Source organism: Anser anser, assembly GCF_964211835.1.
Source record: "Anser anser genome assembly, chromosome: 13".
NCBI classification, from domain to species: Eukaryota; Metazoa; Chordata; class Aves; order Anseriformes; family Anatidae; genus Anser; species Anser anser.
Window position 1 is genome coordinate 22,032,638 of NC_139734.1, and position 23,291 is coordinate 22,055,928.

The following is a 23,291-nucleotide window of genomic DNA, read 5'->3' on the forward strand; positions in this document are numbered from 1 at the left end:
ATAGAAGCGACCAGCCCTCAGAGGTGGCCAGAGATGGTTTTTGGTTCAGTTCTACCTGCAGGCAATTCTTCCTCCTTTGGGCCACACACGGCTCACCAGCTGGATTTGCCTGTCCAAGCTGACTTGTCTTGGGTTCTGGGTAAAACCAAGAGCCCGGAGAATGCCTGGGGACAGTGGCAGAGTTGGAGGGGAACTGTGAGTCTTCATTTGGTAGCACATTGGCCATGGGACTTGTGGCTGGAGATCAGTTCGTGATTCTCAGATCTGCCGTTGTGCCCACGCGGTGCTTGTCCTCCACCTGCAGCACTTGTCCTCCACCCTTCACAGCAGCCATGCAGCGTTACTTACCCTCCTGCTACTTTTGTGTTAAGAGTTGTGGGGCTGAGCTAGTCACAGAATATCCCAAGTTGGAAGGGACCTGCAAGGACCGTTGGCTCCACACAGCACCACCTAAAAATCAGACTCTATGTTTGAGAGCACTGTCCAAAAGCTTGGTGAACTCCAGCAGCTCGATGCCATGACCACTGCCCTGGGGAGCCTGTCCCAGTGCCCGACCACCTCTGGGTGCAGAACCTTTCCCTCACACCCAGCCTGACCCTCCCCTGTCCCAGCTCCATGCCGTCCCCTCGGGTCCTGTCGCTGTCCCCAGAGAGCAGAGCTCAGCGCCTGCCCCTCCGCTCCCCTCGTGAGGGAGCTGCAGGCCGCCATGAGGCCTCCCCTCGGCCTGCTCTGCTCGGGGCTGAACAAACCAAGGCACCTCCGCCACTCCTCACACACCTTCCCCTCCAGACCCTTCACCATCTTCATAGCCCTCCTCTGGACGCTCCCTTCTTTTACTGCGGAGGACAGCAGGGCTGGATGCCTTGCTGCTAGGTTAGCAGTAGAGGAGGTGTGGGTAACGGTATTCCAAGATGCATTTCTACTTCTTTGGGTTGTTTTTCAGGAAATTGTGCTGACTGTGTAATAACTTCTCAGGGATTCTCTTTTACCCAAATGCCACCTGCTTCCTTGAATGAAATGCAGACTTTTGGGAGGTGAACCTGTTGATACCGTGTTTGGGTGTGCTTTATTTCCATCGAAAAGTTTTAGCTGTTAAACATGCTGGGGTTGAGTCCCGTTCCTTTTAAACAGCAGAAGTGGTGCCTTTGAGAGCAGCCGTGTGTTTTGCTGCTCCTTTATCAGTATTCCCAAGGAATGAAGCTGTGCTCTTAAAGAAGAAAACAAAACAAGAAAAAAACGAATGACTTTGCAAATAAAAATGATAATAAAAAGCTGTATGTAGTGGGATGTGCCTCTTTGCTGTTCGTGTGCTGTCACTTGCAGCCATCTGAGCCCAGCTGTACAGTAAGGTGTTGGCTTTCTGAGTCAGCTGAAACTGCCCAAGGGTTATTGAAATGGTTTCATTTACGCTAGTACTTCCATTTTGTCTTAACATATGGAGATTACTACTTGCCATGAAATAGTATTCACTGTTTTTGGAGGTTGTCAGTAACCATATGAAAACATTTGTTTCGAATATTTCAAGAGGAAGTTCTTGGTGTGAAACATCCCGAAGTTACAGCATGAAGCAAGTAGGAGGTGTGCGTGCGTGTGTAGGTGAAAATGTGCCTGCTACCTGTGGAGTCAGGCTGCAGATGCGGGATGCCGAAAGGAACGTGGGTGTTGTAGGAGCTGCGCTGCGCGGCTCGCCGGGGCGCACGGAGCCTCAGAGAATTGCCCTGAGCCAAGTGGGAGACATGGGCAGAAACGGAACGGTTATTTAAAGCTGCAGGTGGCATTAGGGCTGGTTTCAGAACACGTTTTTCGACAGCTGGTTGTTTTGGTTAGCTGAACATCTGAATGCAGATTTAGTTGCTTTTTGATGAAGGGTTTTCCCCTTTATATTAAGTGCTAATTTCTGTCGTCTTTGAGGTTTTTAAATGAAAGAAATTGATACTGTGCACACACGCACACATGTATTTTATATATTTAACGTACATAAAATAAAACAACGTATTTTCAACCTGCTTGTGTATACTGAATTCCTATTATGGAAGCAATTTCTCTTAAGGCTTAACTATAAACCTCTAAAAATAGAAGAGCTGTAGAAGAAGAAACTACTGCCGTAATTTTAGCATACTGACTGGCAGCATTACTGTACAGATATTTTTAAGTGAAATAGTTGCATACAATCAGATGAGCCTGTTTCCTTGGCAGTGGTAATTCAAAATCTGGCAAATAAGGCAGAAGATTATTCTATTCAGGAAGTAAATAACATGCTAAGGTAGTTAGGTATATTTAGGACAAACCTGATACAAATTTAAACTTTGGAAGTCACATGGAGCCCTTGCATCTGTCTCTTTGGTCTCTTAAAATTGTGTTACTGGAGCAGACCCGGAAAACAGTTGGTATGCAGAATTAAGCTAGTTTCCTTGGCAGTGGTGGGTATTTTATTATGCTGTCTTCTGTGGCTGTGCGATTGTTATCAGTTATCTTGAGATGCTCTTGCAAACAAGGAAGAATGTGTTTTTGCTATTGCATGCTACCAGCCTCTTTACCTTGCAATGCTAATACAGGAGAAATCTTGCAATGCAACCTTTATTACAGACCCTTTTGGGATAATATGAGTTAACACCAGCAGACATTATGAAAGTCCGGCTGTATATTTCCCACTGTTGCTAGTCTGCTGAAGATACAGACCACAAGTACAGAATTAATCAGTTTTGTTTTGTTTTGTTTTTTTTCCAAATACTTTCATTTCCATACCGGCTATAGAGAACTGAACAAGGATGTAGCAGTAGTATATAGACTGACTTGGTTTGTGCACAGGTGGGATGGTGTTTTTCCGTTCTGTTCTTATGTTTTGCTTTTTAATTCAATTGGAGTATCCTAAATGCATTTTGGTCTTCTGTCTGGGTTATAGGAGGTAATGGGAAGGAAGAAGGAAATGTCAGTATTTCCTGTAGTCTGTTATCTTGTGCTTTTTATGGATGCTGAATAACTATACACCAAAAATTAGTTAACAGTTGCATTATATTTTGCCTTATTGCAATTATGGATTATTCACTAGAAGCCCAAAACTGTGCAGCACTTTTCCATTTGCATTTCTCCATGACTTAAAGACTTTTGTACAAAGTACTCTACTCTCTCTTGTGTTACCGTAAGCTTTGCTTTCACCGTGTCAGAATTCTGTATTAACGACATGTTGCGACATTGGAGAAATTGCAGGTTTTTTAATCACCACAGGGACTGAAATGTATGTGTAGTATGTGAATTATTTGGCCTAAAAATTGAGTTATAACCAGTTTGGAAATTGTAACTCCAAGTTTTAAGAATAAGGTGCTCCATAAGTGTAAACTATGCTTTTGTTGCATCACCTGTGTGCTGATTTCATCACTTGTGGCAGCGTTGAATGAGCTACGCATGATACGTATTTAAAGACTGCCTTTTTAGAAGAAAGATATGTATTTCTTAAACACAGTATTTGAAAAGTACAATTATTCGGGAGAGGGGGAAGGTTTAAATCTAACATTGGCACTGTCTTTTGTTTTAGCAGGTGGTTAACGTGAGCAATTGTCAATGAATGGTTTTCAGACATGATGGCCGACCAGCCGCCTCCATTGGAAGCTACGCCTATATTGAATGAAGTGCCGCTTCTACCTCATATGGTTAATGGGGACAGCATACAACAGGCAAGTAAATCTGTTGCATTTTCATACAGCTCATGTCGTACTGTGCCTGCGGTGGTAGTAGGGAGGTTGACATTCAAACACACTGTAGAAAACAGGTAGAAAAACATCTCTCTGTACAACTTGTATGATACTTGAAACAAGAAGAGGCAAAATAAAACAACTGTGGTACTAATTTACCAAGTTGCCCCCTCCCTGGAAGTGTTCAAGGCCATGTTGGGATGGGACCTTGAGCAACCTGATCTAGTGGGAGATGTCCCTGCCCGCGCAAGGGGGTTGGAACTGGATGGTCTTTAAGGTCCCTTCCAACCCGAACCATTCTAGGATTCTGTGAAAAGCATGTAGTTCTCAGCACTGATGTTGGCAGTAAAATAGAAGTGCTAACTATGCAGAGGAAGAAAATCATTCAACGCTACTGTAGTGGAAGTGTGAAACGATTGTGAATTGAAAGTAATGTTTTATACTCATGGAAGTCCTTTAAAATTAAACTAAAAAATAAAAAGAATAGAAGGAAAATCTATTATCTGGATTTAATATTTAAGAAAACTAAGGCTGTGAAGGCTCTTTTTAAAGCTCATGTAAAGTTACAAGTATTAGAAAGTGGCTGCAGTGCTCTAAACTGAGAAGTCTGTTACAGGGGAATGTAGAGGAGAGGAAAGAAGACTTCTGGTTTCCTGATACTAAGAACCTTCGTTAATAATTAGAGTGCACTGGTGAAACCTGAGTATACTTAGTTGAAACTTTAGAATTTCATTGGACACAAACCTTCAGAAGTACCTACTATGATTAGAAATACAGACAAATTGAAGGTAAAATTATTTGACTGAAGTACAAGCTTGTTCAAGTTGTTACTAAACTTGAAGTGAATTTACTGCTTGGAGATAAAAGTTAATTGCCTTGTACTACAAGTGCTGAGTTGTCTTCCACTTCTTTGGAGGTAGATTTTCAGTGTGTGTTCAGAAGTATTACAGACGTCCTGATGTTTTAACACTGGATCTTGATTTAAGAAGCATCTTTCCCCAGCTCCAGCAGCTACAAACATTGTAGGAGAGAAGAGGGGGTTTTGTTTGTATGTTTAAATAGCTGTCTGTCTATTTGTTGGCAGGAATAACAAAAGAAAACATAAATTTGAAGGCTTTATTTAGCTGGAGTTAAACAATCAACTTGTTGAAGCAAGGGACAAAATTGTCCATTGCTTTATTCTGATCAATTTGCAACTTTAAGTATCTGGCAGTAATGACTGTCTTGAAATAAGTACAGCTATAAAATATCTAAACTAGTCCTGAAGTTCTAGCATTAGCAACGTGAAATTTTAGACACTGACCAGCTGTGAGATTATTCAGTAGCTAATGTTTCATGTTGCACAAGGAAAACAGATCAAGTAGGTCTAATTGGAGACCAGCTCCAGATCTGTTTTTGTATAGTATGTCTTTGCAGAGATCAATGTGCAGAATAATAGCATGCGGTGAATGACCCAAAAGGGGACCCTCGTTGAAGTCTTGAGAACCTAGTGGAGGCTGTTTGCAATTGGGTGCAGTTTAAAAAAAAATAAAATGTTGGGGATGCACAGGAAAATGGTATTTGAAGAGTAGACTTGAAAACTGATGGTCTCCAAGACTTGTAATTGAGTTATTTTGAAAGTAATAAGTAAGTCTGTCAATTGAACATAGGTGCATCTGCCTTCAGGGGTGGGAATGTCATTTCATTTAGTGTGCCAGCGTTTCTAGCACATCTGCGTATAAACAGCTACATCATGTTGCCATCCTTCGGTCATATAACAAATACGCTTGCTGCTCATTTGCTGCACTTCCTTGTAGAGAGGAGAGACTGCTGAGCCACAAACTTGCTTTCAAGTAGAGTATTAATTTATTAATGCAGATTTTTAATTACTTTTTGCCAGAGCCACAGAGGGTAGGCTAATTATAAAGTATTACACAGTGTTTTTCTCTTCAGAAATAAAATTTGTGCCATTCCACAAGTCACTTCAGTGAGATGCAGCATCCAGTTCATCAGTTTCGTTTCACATAAAGTAACTTGGAAATTTTCTGGAAGGATTTCTTGTTCTGAAAAAAAACTTCAGCAGTGGAAGTGAAAAATAGCTAAAAGCAAAACCCTGACCAGTGCTTTGAAAGAGCTTTCAAACTGTGTTGATCCCATTAGTTCTGAAACGGGTATGTGGGACACCTGAGGGTGTTGACATTACTGGGACTGCTTGCACTACTCTGGCCTCCAGCTTGGCTTAGGCCGGCTACAGAAACACTCGAGCTTCCTGGAAATTTTCCTTGATGGAAGGTAGATGGAACTGCTTTTGCTTCATTAATTGGAGTGAGTCAGTCCTCCAAGACACTGCCCTATGCATTCCTGAAATTCCAGTCTCTGAACTGCTCCGCAGTCCTGTGATTACACCACTTGTGATTCTTTTCACTGAGTTCAGTTAATAGCTTCCTGAACTTCAGTTCGTTGAACTTCTTCCGAAGCTCTGACCTGTGCAGAGGCTCTGAATTTCTAAAAGGATTCCTTTCCTGCCTCTGAATTTTCCTGTCCATGGAGATGAGACTAGCTGTGAGGTTTAATACCTGCCTGGGGAGCCCTGTCCCTTGCTAGTGTGTCCTTCCCCAGCAACTGTACTTTAATGCAGACCTTGTTTTTCCTTCTTCTTTGTGCTCTGGCAAATTCCCAGCCCCTTATTGCCAGTTTTGTTTAAAAAAAAAAAACAAGTAACATTGCATCTCTTTCTTTACTTCGAGAATTTTAGTAAAGTCATGTATTTACTAGTACACTGAAATGATAGGTCTGCTTACGTTTCAGTGTTTTGATTATGGCTTTTAAAAAAATATTACCTTCTTCTGTCCTCCTTGTGGAGCCATAATAAATATAACTGGCTGGCTAAATGACTATTTCAGGGGCATTTGGTGTCGTACTTTTGTCCAGAAGCAAGCTACCTACCCAGAGTAGAATTATTTCTCATACAGTGAACTCACCGGAGTGGGGTTGGTGTTCTTTTGTGTTCTAAAATACATTTACAAATGTATTTTATTTCAATTTTTGGATCGAATGTCTTTGTGGTGACCATCACCAGGGTGGAATTTTGACTGTGTAACTTTGCTGTTTTTACGTGGCCAACCCCCCCGCTGTACTAAAGAATTAGACCTGCAATACAGTAGAATCTCACCGTAAAGTTCTTACAGTGAAGTTATCAATGTTATGGTAAAACTGAAGCGTGGTTGCCAAAATTTTACAGTAAGTCTGATGCACGTGCTGTGGTAGAATGAGGTGATAGTTTGTCTGGTCCAGCACAAGTGAATTGATAATCTGGACTGCCAGAGGAATAATTCTGGCAGATGTCCACCCTGATTTATGTGACAGTGAATATGCTCTTGTTCAAATTGACTCGGTGACCCTCACTGTTAGTTGCGTTTCTTTAGCTACAGAATCACACAGACATGAGAAAATACATCTGATCTTTCAGGAGCTGTAGAGTGGAGGTGGTAGGCATGATCTGCTTTACCACCTCATCCACGCTTCCTTCACTCCCAAAGGACCTTATGCTTCTGTTAAATTCGCTGATAACATGAGGAAATACGTTGTCAAAATACATACCAGTATGCCATCAATGAGAAAACGTGGCTGCTTTTTGCACAAAGCATCTTTTTCTTTTTGTGTACTCCTGATTTTTGCCAGTTTAGCTCTGGGACTGAAGTATTCTCATAGGCAAAACTCGGAAAGCAAAGTGAATAACAGGTCATTTATTGATTCAGGAAAAAGAATATACAGCAGCGTGGAAAATAGAGAAAATAAATACTTGATTATTTCAGGTGTATCAGTGGAAGCACTGCTGGTAGTAATTTATATCAAAGTAGGAAGAAATTTCATTCTACCTCAATTTGTTTTTTAATCTCTTAAGGCTGTCAGAACCTCTTTCATTCTAATCAAACATGTAGGTATAAATAAAATGGTTTTATTTCTTCTCTAATTAATCTTTAAAATTAAAAAAATAAATAAGCAAAAACCCAACTGCTTTATATTTTGCTTTTTACAGGTTATTCTTGTGCAGGTAAACCCAGGTGAAACATTTACAATTACAACTGAAGATGGACACATTCAGTGTATTCAAGGTAAAGGAAACACTGAAGTACTGAATACAAATATTCTTACTCTTTGCAAATGTCTTAAAATTACTACTAGAATTTTTCTGTAATGTCAGATGTGTTTTTATGTGTTCCACAATGTAATAAATCAGATTTTTTCAGTTTGTACTTAAAGCACAAATAAGACAGCACTGAGAAATTGCCAGGTTTCCTTGCATCTCTGCAGACGTTGCTAATAACTCTGAAAAGGTTGCCATTTCAACAGCTCTTTTAATGGTTGAATATCTATAGGATATAGATAAGATCCTGTAATGATCCTTCTTATGCTCTTAACACATGAATTTGTGAGATTTAATCCAGACTACTCTAAACAAATTTAATATGTGCTGTGTGATCTCACTTCAAGGTAAGGTAGCAGCATTAGCAGTTTGTTAATACTGAGGGAAGCATCGCTACTGCCTGTGCGTGGCCTCAGACTGCTTTTTAGCTGGTGGGTAAGTGACAGGACTGCAAATCTGAGGCTGGTTGAAAATATCTCCTGTAAGTCAAGTTGAATTTATCAGTTCTTCCATTTTAGGGATACTCTTCACCATTTCAAATGATATTATATAAAATGTGTCCATTCTGCTTTGATCAAATCCCAGAGAGGAATAAAACCTTTCAGCTTGAAGTGAAAAATGACATATCTTTATGTTAAAAAAAAAAAAGTTGACTAGTTGTCAACGTTACTGTAGTAATAATGTTACAATATGAAAACCAAAATTTATCTTTGCTCATCATTGCCCAGTTACAGAAATACCGTTGGCTGTACTAGCATGGTGGTTGGAATATGTCTAATCTATGCTTTTTGTAAAAATGAATGCACAGCCACACTTACACACTAAAATTTTGGATGCTTCCAGAAAGTTATTAAATCCTACTTATTTTCACATTCGAAATAAGCATTGTTATCCTTGATGAGACACATTGTATTATTTTTCTTGATGAAAAGTTGGTGCAGGTTTTTTTGGTTTTCTTTTTTTTTCTTAATGCTCAGTCTTTTTATTTAAGTCTCTCTCCTGAGTGATTTTTTACTGGATTGTTGAAGCCTTGCTTCTAAACCTGCCTGTCTGAAAGAAGTTCCATAACTGTGGAGCTGGGTCTGGTTGCTGGCTTTTGAGACACCATCCACCACTTTCGAAAGCAGGTGTCTTGAGCCTGTAAAAGCCTTGTTTGTTTAAAAGTGGCACCTTATTACTTCTCAGGTCCAGCACATGTTCCTATGATGTCACCAAATGGTTCTATGCCGCCTATTTTTGTGCCTCCCGGTTACGTATCTCAGGTAAATGTTAATTTATTCTCATATTTAAGTATGTTTGTGGGTGTGGCTTCTTAACAATAAAGCTATTGATTATTTTATCTATAACAGCTGGTAAAAGCAGCTCTCATTTTTTCCATTGAACTTACCAAATATTTAACTTTGTTGTACGCGCTCTCACCTTGATCTAGTTTTCTTTATTTTATTATTATTTCACAGTTACTAGGCCATAAAGGTTACTTCCAGTAAGGCAGTAGGTGGCTCTGAATTGGCTGGCTGTTGAGTTCCATTAGCAGGATGCACATCCTGAGTTGCCTTCAGCCCTGTTTTCAGGGTGACAGTAAGTGCTCAGGGCGTGTGAGCAATGACTGTGGATTGCAGGCTGCAAAGTACCAGGGGACTGGTGAGTACAGATCGTGCTTGGCTGTGCTAGAAGCAGTCTGGTGAGAACACAGCCGGTGGCAGCAGTTGAACTTGCCATGTTCATGCTATGGATATGAGATGTAGGTTTCTTAGACTGAGGTTATACAGATCACATACCGGTACCATTCTCTCTTTCATCGCTCAGGTCTTTTTGTTTGTTTTTTTCCAGACTGCATAAGTTATTTCTTTTTAATATCTTCTGATAATTCACATTTTTCTATTCAAATATAACTCTTATTTATTGAAGTTTCCCCTTCCTCTACCAGTGCTGATCTCCCTAACAATCAGTAAAATCTCTGCCATTACAGCAGAAGTGTGAACAGGAGTGTTAATGCTAGTGACATGTGCCTGTGGAAACAGCAGGACTCTGGGCTTCTCTCCCAGCTTTACTTTTCCATTCTCACTGATTTTCCACTCTTCTGTGTTAAGTCGAGGCAGATCAGAGCGGTGTGTGGTGTTTGAACTACTATCAGGCATATTTGAAGTTCATTTTGATTGATTTTTCAATTATTGAATTTTTAGAGGAAAGTAAATTAAAACTTCTTTTTTTTTTCAACAGGGTAGAACAGGTTTCTTGATTTCTAGTAATGTTCAAAATCTGCAGTTTCCGAGCAGGCTTGAGAGCCTTGTTAACCCCATGTTCTTGTGTTCCCCAGGCCGTTGTCTTTCTGCAGACAGCTGCCTCAGCATTTTGTGCTTCTGCTATTATAAATAGGCATTTTCATGCAGACCCTAAGGAAAGATCCCCCCAGATAATTTATGCTTCAGTACAAAATTGGGTCTTCAGTGCAAACAGTCTGCAGAGCACTGGCAAATGCTGAAGTGTACAAACTGAAAAATACATTTGTTCCGTGTTAGCTGTCATGTGGAACTAAGGTCTTGTTGTTTTTGTTGTTGTTGTTTCTTTTTTGTTGTTGTTTTAATTCCCTTGGTCATTATGACAGTGATAGACAAGTTTGAAACCAAGTTTAAATCAGGTATTTGTAACATTCTTGTCAGCAGATGAGACTTCAGCTTTCTGTTCCAGAAACTGTTAGAAGAAACCCAGAAGTAGTTATTTTGGTTTCTTCCAAAGTGGAATGAAGAGATTCAGTAGTGGGTAACGGAGGCATAGCAGGTTCAGACTCTAAAATCATGTACAAGCCTTAGTACAGTAATGTATCCCTTCTGCCAGAAAGTGGGCCTAATGAGCTTGCTTGTTTACCATATACACAGAGCAGAGTTAATATAACTGTCAAAATTAGCTATGAGCTTTGGCTTACATATATTAAAGCGTGTGTTATAGTATTATGCACAGTAATATGCTTGAAATGGTGTATTTAGTTCTGTTGATAAACCAAAAAGCCCCCCACGTTGCTCCAAGAACAAATTGTATTCAGTGTAGCAGAAACTTGGTCTTCAGTGACTTCTTAAAATGTTTTTTTTTCTCCTTTTTCAAGTCTGTTAAGAATTGCTAGCAATACAGCTGGCTCTGAGGTCATGTTACAGCTGAACTTTGTCATAGCAGTTTGTGAGTGGACGCATTCTGTTTCCTTTACGAAGAATACTTTCTGGTTAGTTTGCTCTATCTTCTGCTGAGGAGCTTTTCAAAATGTACTTTTGGCATAAGCAATATTTCAACATCCGTAATGCCTTCTTTGCCAACTAGGAAATGCTGGAGTGATTTCTTATAGCCAAACTAAACATACTTTAAGAGAGGATCTTGAAGGAACTAAAAGGATAAAACATATGGTCTACTTTCATAAAAGTGCTTTCATTAAATGCCTGAAAGTGTAAGTTTTGTATTTTTTTTTAGTAACAGATAGCTGCGTAAATAACTTAAGATCTTCTAGGAGCAGATTTTATTTTGTGTGATTTACCTTACAGATTTCATAAGAAAAAAATTAGTTTTGCATCTCAGTTTTGCTTGCCAGCCTGCATCTGGAATGCCCCCCCTACTTGCATCCGCTGGCAACAATTTGGGCTGTGTGGTCCCTCGCTGTATTAATACTAAAACATCGTCAGGCCTTTCCTAATAGCATCTGCGATTTTTATCTTTAAGTGCAACTCGGAGGAGAAGGCAGATGTAGAGGGAAGGAAGCATGAAGCTGCAGACTAATTTTAAAACCAATCAAGAAAAATGCCTTGATTAATTTTGGAGTGTCAATTTGCCTTTAATATTGAACATTTTTCTATTATTGACTTTTTTTTTCCAAATTACATTGTTCATACCTGATTCATTTTTTTTTGTGCGAGGGAGAATAGACTAGGAAGTGCTTGATGTGTTGCCTGCCTGTAACAGGAGTTAATCCAATCTAGCTTGCTTCTGAGTCAGACTTCCTCGTTAGTTACAGGGTGAATGTTGTGCCAGCGCTCTTCTGTATGGTGACAGAAGCAAACTGAAATACAGCCAGGTAATTTCTCTGATGGACAAAGGCCTTTGACCCCATCAGAAGTGTAGCTGCTAAAAACCTAATCCCTCAGATAGCAAAAATGGATAATAACCACAGAATCTGAATGTATTCACCTCTGGGTGACAACAAAGCAGCATAGATGGAAACAGTCATGAACACTAGCTGTAGAAAGGACCCTGTAAACTTCACCCTCTGGCTGTCTTTTCCAGATGTCTTTTTGATGAGGCTAAACTGGGCAGCATAGTTTTACTTCAGTGTCATCACTGTTTAATATTTCTCTCTGTGAATCCTGCCCTGGTGTTAGTGCTTGACTTCGTCTTCTAAAACCTGAGTTCTGTTGAAGTCCTTCCTCAGCTTAAGATTTCGAGGAGAGTTATTGTATAAAATTTAATGTATTTCAAGTTTACTGTAAGAAAAGGAAAACATTGAGATAGCTATTAATATATATAACTCTGGCTGAATTAGACTCTGAAAGGAGCCTGTGTGTTGCCCGTTGAGGACGTGCTCAGAAGTGTGTGTTTGTGTGTGTGCAGACGTGCACAGAGCAGTTTTTCCACGCGTTAGAGCATTAGCAGCTTTTTATCCTAGAGTTCAGACACGCAGACGGGTTCCTTGTCTGAATTCTCTTAGCCTGTGGCAAACATGAAATATTTTGACATTTGAGTTGGGTTTGATCGCAGTGCAAGACAGCAGAGCTGACTTGTAATACTTTGTACTTGCCACAGGCTAGGAACATGTATGCAGACATGTACCACAGATCGGGTGACGTGCAGCAACTTGTACGTGTGATAGTGCTGTCAGTCTGGATCTGGTGCGGAGCAGGACTTCTGGCTGTAACTGCAAGGAGAATAGGAATTGCACCCTGATCAATTTACATTACTTGTTTAAAAGAATGTATACATTACTCAACTTACAGATTGCTTAGCACTTTGATGTGTGAGGCTCAGCTTCTTAAAACTGACTGCCTTAAACTTCAGTTTCTTCCAGTGATATATGCTGGGTATATAAAAAAAACCACTGGGGTTCATTTCTGTTTGTATATCCTCGACTGCCAGATGGCAGGTGCAAACTTGGGCACGGAGATTCTTGATTAAATGTGCAAGATTTACAAGGTTGTTTCTGTACTGAGTTTTCATTTCTTACGTTGCTTGATAGGTGGTGGAAGAAAATGGAGTCCGGAAAGTGGTGGTGTTGCCACACTCGGCTGAATTCCATCCTTCCATGCATCCTCCTCCTCCTCCTCCCCACGTGCCACATTACATGCACCACCACCATGCTCTGCTTCCCCACCCACCTCACCCGGTGTACCCTCCGGTTCCTGGCACAGGAGAGCTGCCGCCACAGTTCATTCACCAGCATCCGCCACCGCATGTTTTTCAAGAACAAGGTGAGAGTGCAGGTGATGTTTAGATACATGAGAAGTGCCTTCACTTTTTTTTTTCTGGATTGAGGCACCAAGTTCTGTTGGTAGCTCCTTCACACATTTCCTGTGATGATGGCGCTAGTTATCAGCCTCCCTGAACCTTACGCCTGTCCATGAGGTGCCTTAAGGTACTCCTGTTTATAAAGGATCTTGGAGCCTGGTCTGAAGGCACTCTGCATGTGCAAAGTATCATTGTATAAAGCATTGTTTAAGCTTTCTGCTGTTCTGTTTAAGATTTAATGCAAAAGGGATAGCTTAGAAATGTTACGATACTCTATATTTTTAAATGGCCCCCTTTGTTACTGTAAGTGCCCCAAGGATTGTTTCTACCTTCCTCTAAAATTGTGCTCTCCAAAACCACCGTGCTTTTCACAGCCTTGGCATGCAGTTTTTTGAAAATTCATCTAATTTTGATCTGTGAATGTATTTTTTTTTTACTCGACAGAGTCCAAATTTGACTGGAAATAAAATAAAAAGGAATAGCATACATAGACCAAATATCACAGTCATCCATGTTGGAGAATGAAATGCAAGTTCACAATATATCTAAAAATTGAATGGAACAATATTTCACTGGAGGATTGGGATCACTGCTGACTTGAAACAGGCTATAAGCCTAATTATATAAACAAGCATATAAACAGAAAGAAATTAGACTGGGGAAGATCGTTCTCTCTCTATTGAGCTTAAATTGTTAATTAAGCTATTTCAGCTAATGTCTAGGGTAAAATAGTGGCACCTAAGCTACATTTTAAAATGTTTGGGTCCTAAACTTGCTTATGCTTTTTTGAAAGTATGAATATGTGGCTGTATCAGGGGAAGAAAGGCAACTCTGAGGCCTAATCTAGAGCAACTAACAAAAGATAGTTGTCTGAAGAATTGAATTGGAAACAACAACAAGAAAAAAAAATCTAAACTCAATTTGTGATCAAAAATATTAATAAAGAATAAATCCAATAATTTGAATCTGGGTTAAATAGAAGAAAGGGAAATTTGCCTGCAGATATTTTTGTGTTTTTTATTGTAGCATTTAATGAACATGACATTTCAAGACAAGAATTAAACTTCCAGCTGCTATTCTTCTCCTCCTACCTGATCTTTATACTCATATGCTAATTTGAGTGCAGTCCAGAAACTTGCATCAGTTCCAGTCAAGTTGCATGTTCTTTCAGGTTCCAGTTGTACTGTAGTTATTCTTCTGATTTGTAGAGCCTTTCTCAGTTGTCAAATGAATTGTACAGAACAATGAAATAAGTTCTCCTTTGCTTTGTAGAACCTCGTTCTCACGGAAGGACAAACTTTATTCAGCGAGATGAAAGGAGTCTCAAAATGCAAGAACACCTGAAGAAAAGACTAAAAGACAGACAAGCTAGTGGTCACACTAACAATAAACTTAACAGTCCTCCATCTTCACCACATAAAGTTAATAATTCTTCCAATGCAGCAATTCAGAATGGAAATGGAAAGGGACAGCCAGGGACAGGAGGACCACTAAAGCAGAAGCAGATAGGAAAAACAAAGGGCAGTCCAGATGCAGAGATGGGAGGTAAGTTGTAATGAAAGGGCTTAAAAGTAAATTAATAAGTAAAAAGTACTAGATTATTTTGTAACAGAAGATGCAATAAGTTTACTGCAAAATGGTTTCTGCAAAAATTGAATTTGTAAGTTTATTTCTCTGCTTGGGATTAGAGAAAGTCTGATATACTTTTTGTTATGTTAGGATTATTTTTTCCTCAAGACATTACAGTAATGTCAAGTTTTATCATTTGAGATTTATCAAATAAGGTCTTTAAGAAGATTTAATTCTAAATTTCTTAGGGCTCTGCCTTTTCTGACCTGGAACTCTGATCAATATTCCAAGTGAAAATGAACTGTTGGTACTTACATACCTTACAATGACCTTTGGTGTTACTCTTTGTCATAATGTTTTGGATAACTAAGAATTACTTAAAACTTGGAGAAATATGAAGGTTTGAGCAACTGTCTTCCCAGGTTGCTTTTTGAGCAGTTGTAATTTCAGTTCATTATTCTTGCTGAAATAAACGTTTGAGCTTTTTAATAGCTTATGGCTATTTACTTGCATATACCAAAATGCCTTGTGTAAATGTCTTTCATTTTGGTTTGAAACTTTTTCTCCGATATGCAAATGGTTTCTTATCATGATTCCGTAAATAATTTGTGCATCTCTTAGTGGTGTGTTTGTGTGTCTTAAAGTAAATGGTCTTTTTAGGCTGTAAGGTACAGTCCTCATCTCTGTCACTATTGTATTTAACTCTTCAGTTGTAGAGATAAAACAAATATCCGACTTTGTGTCAGGGGAAGTAAACAGAGGTGAAAGCTTTTATCCAACTTGTTTCAGAAACTAAAGATGTTCTTGATTAAAGATTTGTCTCAATACAAACTTACTTTGAAAAAAATCCTGAATTGTTCAACATGGACAATTTGAAGATAGTATTCAGTTTACAGGTGTAAGCCTTTTGATACCTGTAGGTATTTTTAATAAGCGGTTTTGATCAGGCTTCTTCCAAGTTATACCCAGAGCAAGTGGTTTGCAATGGAAATTCAGGGAACAGCACATACAATAGTGAGATAAGATCTTATTGTCATTTTTAAACACCTTTCGTTTTTAGAGGAATGTGTTTGTGTTATCAAAGAAAATCCACTAATGCTCAGATTAGGAAAATATACCCTTTGTGCAGGATGTACTAAAAGGGTTTTTGTAACACTGTTAGTTTTGGATAGTTCATGTTTCTAACCATCCTGCAGCCAAAACAAACAGAGGAAACTAACTCTTTGCACAATAAGTACTATTGTTAAGCTCTTAATGAAGCGAACTCCATCTTGTGGTGGCATTTTTGTAACAGACTGTTTTTTACTCTTGAGGTTTTCTCTAATCTGTTTTGTATTTGAAATTTCAGAATCTGACACAGAATCCAAGAAATACGATGCTCACTTAAGCATTGGCAAGCCAGTAGTAAGTATTATCCTTTAACACCATTATTTTTGTGGATATACTTTCTGTTAAACGACATGTATCTTTCTCATTGATCACTTTTTCTTCAGTGGTTTATTTTCTTAATAGAAACAATGTCTTTTAGTTGTAAGAGTTTGTATCTGGGAAAGGTCATCATATAGAAACCTACTTTTTCTCATCTTTCTGAAACAGTCTGTCTGGCTCATTTTCCGAGTCTGTAAGCCAAGGCAATATCTACTGTTGATGTTGTCGTGTGTATATATAAGGACTTTAGTACCTGGCAGGCAAAGGGCCCGCTAGACTAATGGAAGCCTATTCGCTCTTTGAACCATTCTTCATTCAGCATAGATGATTTCAGATACTGGGAATACAGTTTACGAAAACAGCTCATCTTTTTATGTTATGTTTAGAAATCGGAGCAAATATTTGAGTGTTTACAGACTATTTAGGTCATTGGAATCTGGTGACAGACATTTAAATGTCTAAAGGCTAAAACAGCACCAATTTTTGATCTCAAGCATGTTTAATGAAACTCTTCTTTGAGTTATCTATATGTTGAGCATGGATTTTTTTTTTCTAGCCTTTCAGGCATTCTTACAGTCATATTTTTTCACTGCTGCCTCTGACATCTGTACTTAATGCCATCAGAAGGCTGTGTTGATTTTTTCAGAGAAACTTGCTTAGACCAAATCTTGTTATCATCCAGATTAGTGGTTACGTGTTAAGGTCGACTGATGGAATTGTAATAGGGTTAAGAAAGTTACGTCATCTGACTGTGCCTAAAGGTACATCTGGTGCCAGTGTTGAAGACTCCAGATCTGAAAATTTGCTCCAAATGAATGATGTGAACAGTGCAGGTGAAATGCAAATTTTCTCTTCGTACATTGAGACAACGTAACGTGTCTATAAGTAAGGTTATGTAGTGTCTGAAGGGAAATCCGTTAGTGTGGTAATTGAAGTGAAAACAGAATAATGTAAACTCAAATAATTACTCAGTATTTCCATTACAAAGGTAAAGAATTCCTCCAGTGAGGAACTTCATGGGCAAGCTAGCAACACCATGTTATTGACTAATTGACCTTTTATTACAGAAAGCAAACTTACTTGCATTATTTATGCTTTTAATAGGTTTCTGATATACAAGCAAGATCAGCCGTTCTGTCCTGGAATCTCCCAGTTAGTTCACAGAATGGAGAGAGCCATAGTCATAGTCCAGCAGCATTTACATTTGAAGTAGCAATATCCAACAGTGGTAAAAATGGAAAATTTAAATCTGTCTATGTGTAAGTTTAGTTTCTTCATTTAAGCACAATACCGATGTTTAAAAACATTAACCAATCAGCAATCTCTTTATCAGGAGCTGTTTGTTGACTTGCAGACCTACGTACTTCACGTGAAATAAATTTTAAGTAATGTCACTATGAGTTACGTGGACAATGGAAAACTTGAAAATTAAATGTGCGCTAGATGGTTTTGCTTTTCAATAAGCTTTTATCCTTTAATGTATAAGGAAGAGCTGTAACTTTTTTTTCTCCCTTTCCATAGTGGGGAAGAATTAACAATTACACTTCCTGATCTCAGACCAGCAACGGATTACCATGTCAGGTATGTTGCTGGAAATTGAATGCTTAATATTGTTTTTCAGATGTTAATTACAAAATCATTCTAGCTTCATGAAAAGGGTGTGGTCACAGACTATTTGAGGAATATTGTGCATAAAATAACAGCTGCGGACATTACTGTTGCTATATAATTCCTTCTTTACTTCTAACTCCATAAAAGCGTCTCCTCACTTTCTTCAGCTTTCTTTCCTACTGTCTTCTCTCTTTTCTTGTTTCTCCAAAATATAAACATCAAGTTATCCTCTGCGGCATCTTTTCTAAAATGATAAGTTTGCACTCAGTGAAAGAGATTGATGTAAGCTGAAGGCAGTAGCAAATAAAATAACAAAAACTTTAACGTGGGTTTGGAAGTTTGACGTGTCAGCTTGATTTGTAAAGTTGCTTCTCTGAACCGCAAGCTTCTGTAACCCTGCAAGAACAGTTGAAACTAGTTGAAATGAGATGGTAGATGCTGCGTTACAAGGGAACAAGATGTTCCCTTGGAAGTGGAGCAGAGCTCCATTTGCACAGCGTAGGGTACTGGAAGATGGACAGTGTTTCTCACCTTTCTGAAAAATTAGGCAATCCATTGCTCTTGAAAAACAAACATAAGTGAGCAAAACTGTCCCAGAGATCCTGTCCCATTTGAACAATTACACTGAAATGTTGCGGTAAGTGTAGTCCACATTCGATCTCAAGGTTTTTCAGTGAAAAGGTTCATTTCAAGTCAGGTATTCTGTTACCATTTGGTAATACTTGCTGTAGTTTTCATCATGCCTCCCATGTGTATTTCATCACTAAAATATCTCCACTGTGACAGAGTAAAATGCAGTCTGCCCTCTCACTGTGATGATTAGAAAAGAACACTTGTGTGAATGATCTTGGTCATGTTTCTTGGAGGCCAGAGGCCTACAGACGTCTAAATAGACTTGTTTTTTTGTCAAGAGACACGCAGATTGGCACATTGTTTCTGCCAAAATATGAACAATAGAAAGGATTCTTCACTAGTTACTAGTTCAAAATAACTGTAAATTAAGGATATTGATCTGGAAGGCTCTGTGTGGTAAGTGTCCACATGCGAGCTCCATCACACTGTTCTGTCAGTATACACCTGTGTCCCTGGTGAGCATGGTATGGTCAATAGCATTTCTGATGGGAACATCAGTTCCTGGAACCTGGAGTAAGATCATAAACTCAGACTAGGCGTTTTCATTCTTGACTGACAAGGCATGATATTATTGTCTTTTGGAATCAATGTCTTTGAGTACTTTTTTCCAATAGCATGGACATTCTGGTTTTGTTGCTATAACCACAATTTGCAATTAAGTACATTTCTCAAGCTGACAAGTTTTTCCTTAAATTTTCAGTTGCTAATGCAATAACGTAATTAATTGTCCTTTGTTCAGAGTTTCAGCAACCAGCAGTTCGATAAAAGAATCCGTTTCAGAATTAGTGAGCTTCACTACAGAAAGTTGTGAGCCAGATTGTCCAGCTGCCCCAAAGCTAATTAACAGAACCAAAAACAGCCTGAGTTTGCAGTGGAAGGTAAGTAGACTAATGTATTCGTGTATGGCATGTTTACATTAGCTCTGTCAATAATTGTGGATTTTAGGTGTTGGCTTTTAAGCTGCTTGGTTAAGACTGAAGGCTGAAATCATGATCACTTCTTCCTATTTCCTTTACTGTTTCCTTATTTTTTTGCATATCACTTTAGTATGATAGAATTTGTAGCAGGCATACTTCTCTCTAAGTATGAACGGTTGTTCAATAGGAAAGTTTTATTCTTAAATGGCAACATAAGAAAGGATAGAGAATTGACATTTTTGCATGGAGTTCCTAGATAGATATGACTTAAAAGGATTCAGGAATTATAATGTTAGTTACTCGAACCAACTCATAGTGAATATCTTTGTCTAGTTTGTACCTTAACTTTTGAATCTAATTTTTTGAATATATACAGTATAATCTGTAAAGATTTGGTAACTATATTTTATTGTCATTTCATGTTTTTCTTATGACTATGCTTATACCTGGAAAGAATGGTTTATAACTGAATAACATCAGTTAAATTATTTGTACCTATACTCAGGAAGGATAGAAAGTTCCCATTTGTGCGTCATAGAAAACAAAAATGTGCTTGTCTGAATGCTTACATTGCTGCATGAGGATGTAAAGAAAGACTATTTTCATTGTTCAGAAAATGAAACTGCTTATAAGTTCATATTATAAACTATCAAAATTAACATAGGTAGTGTAGCAGTTTGGAGGGCCACCAGGAACAAGGAATTGAAATAGCTGCTAGTGCTTACCCTGTCTAGCTCACTTTACTGAATACGTGTGTCTGTGCCCACAACAGAGTTCCAGGTTATCAGAAGTATCTTTGTGGAAAAAGAGGGCTATATGCCTATTGCAGATTCCTTTCAGCTGTACACTAAACAGTTATGTTTTAAAAGGCAGTTGGAATATATTTATTCAATTATTAAAATGCTTTGTTTTAGCATGCAGTATATATGTGTAAAGTTCCATCATTTGATTTTAACTTTTTTCATTGTTTCTTTATTTTCAGTCCTCAAATGACAATGGTTCCAAAATAACTAATTTTCTTTTAGAATGGGATGAGGTAAGCCCTTTTCTAGTGGAAAAAAAAAAAGCCATAATGACATCTCTAGGCCAATTATACCTAAAAATACTTTGTGCTTAGGTACATCCACTATTTTGGTGCAACTGTCGAGACAGTTTTAAAGTGACTAGCCAATTAAAAAGCTTAAATCAAATTACCAGTATTGCAGCAATTCAAGTAGATAATGCTTTCAGATCCTCTGAGAGGATAGTGCAAAGCTTCCTCATTTGGTTCTTGTCATTCAGAGTATTAATTCCTATGCTTTGTTTAAATGGCTGAGTGTTTGGCTTGTATCTTCAGTAGCTGTCATAAATACCACTCAGATTTTGAACTTATTACAGAAATGTATTCCAAAGTGATTAAAAAATTCAAAAGTGTGTTTTGTTTTCAATTGCAGTTTTATTTATGACCATTTTGTCACAACTCCAGCACTAAAAAATGATCACGTCTCAATCAACATGTTGTTTTATTATCTGGAATACTCAGGATTGCTATCAGGCATACTCAGTATGACCCTGGTGACATTAGTTTTTTACATTTTTAAGGCTTCCAATTTTTTTTAATTGTTATTAAATTTGTGAAACAAAATTTAGGAAAAGTTAGAGGTGAAGAAACTGACCTTAGCAGAGAGCATACAGTCTCAGTGCAAAAAGTTGCTCAGGTTGTTCTCACTTTTTTAAAGGGGAAGAATGGACCCTTCAAAGAATGCTACTACGGGCATCTGAAGCAGTATAAACTTACCAAACTCTCTCCTTCTACAAAATACTCACTTAGACTAGCTGCTAAAAACGATATTGGAATGAGGTAATGAACGCAATTTATAATATCATTCATTTTCTCTGCAGCTACGTCTGCCGTCATTAACTTTCTAAAAAATATTTTTCCAGTGGGTTTAGCGAGACAGTGACATACTACACAGCAGGAATTGTCCCACCACCCCCAGCGCCCCCAGTGCTCGTTGAAGCAGGAGTGACCTGGCTGTCATTGAAGTGGAGCCCACCTAACGGGGTGTCTTCAGATGACTCTCTCACTTACAGTTTAGACATGGAGGAAGAAGGTTCCGTAAGTGCTGGTTTTTATTACGTCAGTAAAAGCTTGATATGCAGTAGTGCATAAATAAAAATTTAACCCTATATGTTACTTCTAAATACAATGATGCAAAATAGTGCAACAGTTGGCAAGTACTGTATGTATTTATCAAACAAAGATGAAGCTCCAGCTAAAAAAAAGTCTAAAAGTCTTTATTTTGTTTTCTCATGGAAAATTAGTGTCTGCATTTGTTCTTTTTTTTTTCCTCCTTTACAGGGTTATGGTTTCCAACCACAGTACAATGGAGATGAACTCTCATGCACTTTAAGAAATCTTAGGAGGAGTACATCCTATAAGTTTAGGGTTTGTACTATATTTTATTTCAAATTTAATTATGACTGTATGCATTTCAGGGGGTTTAGCATTTCTGTGTAGCTAAGATACTTTTTGTGGAGCCCGGAGAAATTAACCTGCAATTCTCGTGTGTTTGGTTTTGTTTGCGTGGAAGAATTTTGTAAATCAGCTAGCTGTGTATTACCTGTCATAAAATCAATTGCTTATATGTTCTCTTCATTCCTGAAACAGCTCTTTGCCTACAACAGTGAAGGAAAAAGTAGTCCTAGTGAGGTAGTAGAACACAGCACCAATCCTGACAAACCTGGACCACCGAGTAAACCAGCTGTAAAGGGAAAGATCCATTCGCACAGTGTGAAAGTTGCGTGGGGTAGGTTACCCTTTGTTAGTGCTGTATTTGAGTGCTTCGCATACATTTGTGTACGTGCAGTCACTCAATAACACAGATCAAAAAACAGAGGCAAGCTCATAGGCTAATTATTTGTCTCCGTAGAGAATGTTATTGAAGGAGAAATATATAGCATTAAAAAAATGCACCTTGCTCTGGTTTTGGGGCTGTAATCAGCAGTATTCATTTTAGACACACTTTAATAGCATGTTCACCAATTTACTGTGATGCTTAAATAATTTTAACGTACTCTTAAAAGTTTACCTCTGAAATTGGCAGTATTTTCTTGGTTACATTTCTTCCTCACATAATCACGATTAATAATAGAAAAATTATTGTTCTGGAAAATGTATTGTGGGAGTATGTGTTCACGTTTTCTCTTTGAATTGAGTTTTCTACGTGAATGAATTCTGTAACAGATGAAAATGTTCTCTGAAGACAGATGATAGCAAATTAATGCATTGTCTTTAAATCTTCAGTAATTTATTTTAAGATGCTGTTTTCTTTCAGAACCACCCAAAGATAATGGAGGATCAGACATTTCTAAATACTTTTTGGAAATCTCAGAAGCATTAATTGGTAAGCCATTATCATTAAGTACTAATTCAACTTGTGTTACTAATTCAGCTTGTGATTCACTACTCCTTGCTCTAGTAATTACTGTTCTTTTTTCATGTCTGTTTTTGTTGTATGTGTTCTTTGTGTAACTGATACTTCAAATTGGATTTTGTGGCTTGATTATCTTCATAAATAATTGTGAGAATTTTCAAGGTTGATTTTTGCAAAAACTTTGAAGTATAAAATATTTTCTTTTTACCCCAGGGAGTAAATGGGATACCATATACAGTGGTTCCCAGAGAGAGCACACTTGTGATCATCTCAGGCCTGGTACTTCATACAGATTGAGAGTTTATTGTGTCAGTAAAGGTGGCGAAAGCCAGGTGAGAAAAATAAGAATAAATTTGGTTCTGAAAGTCATTTAATTCTGTTTAGTGAAATGTTTTGTGTTTTCATGCTAAAACCATATGTATTA

The 23,291-nt window shown here is 38.2% G+C and overlaps 1 protein-coding gene across 4 annotated transcripts in view; it reads left to right on the forward strand.

Moving 5' to 3' along the window:
- Window positions 1-23,291, forward strand: part of LOC310880685 (fibronectin type-III domain-containing protein 3a-like) — a 46,183-nt gene that overhangs the window by 14,436 nt on the left and 8,456 nt on the right. For 2 of the 4 annotated variants that reach the window (XM_083796877.1, XM_083796875.1), the window contains 16 exons: window positions 3,533-3,671; window positions 7,708-7,783; window positions 9,001-9,077; window positions 13,025-13,256; window positions 14,566-14,838; window positions 16,211-16,266; window positions 17,395-17,549; window positions 17,812-17,871; window positions 19,274-19,412; window positions 20,434-20,487; window positions 21,170-21,291; window positions 21,375-21,549; window positions 21,793-21,879; window positions 22,102-22,240; window positions 22,769-22,837; window positions 23,081-23,199. In XM_083796877.1, coding sequence (XP_083653003.1) covers window positions 3,576-3,671; window positions 7,708-7,783; window positions 9,001-9,077; window positions 13,025-13,256; window positions 14,566-14,838; window positions 16,211-16,266; window positions 17,395-17,549; window positions 17,812-17,871; window positions 19,274-19,412; window positions 20,434-20,487; window positions 21,170-21,291; window positions 21,375-21,549; window positions 21,793-21,879; window positions 22,102-22,240; window positions 22,769-22,837; window positions 23,081-23,199 — 1,929 coding nt within the window. In that variant the 5' untranslated portion in view covers window positions 3,533-3,575. The remainder of the gene's footprint in view (window positions 1-3,532; window positions 3,672-7,707; window positions 7,784-9,000; window positions 9,078-13,024; window positions 13,257-14,565; window positions 14,839-16,210; window positions 16,267-17,394; window positions 17,550-17,811; window positions 17,872-19,273; window positions 19,413-20,433; window positions 20,488-21,169; window positions 21,292-21,374; window positions 21,550-21,792; window positions 21,880-22,101; window positions 22,241-22,768; window positions 22,838-23,080; window positions 23,200-23,291) is intronic. The other 2 variants (XM_083796878.1, XM_083796876.1) reach the window with 1 other exon arrangement.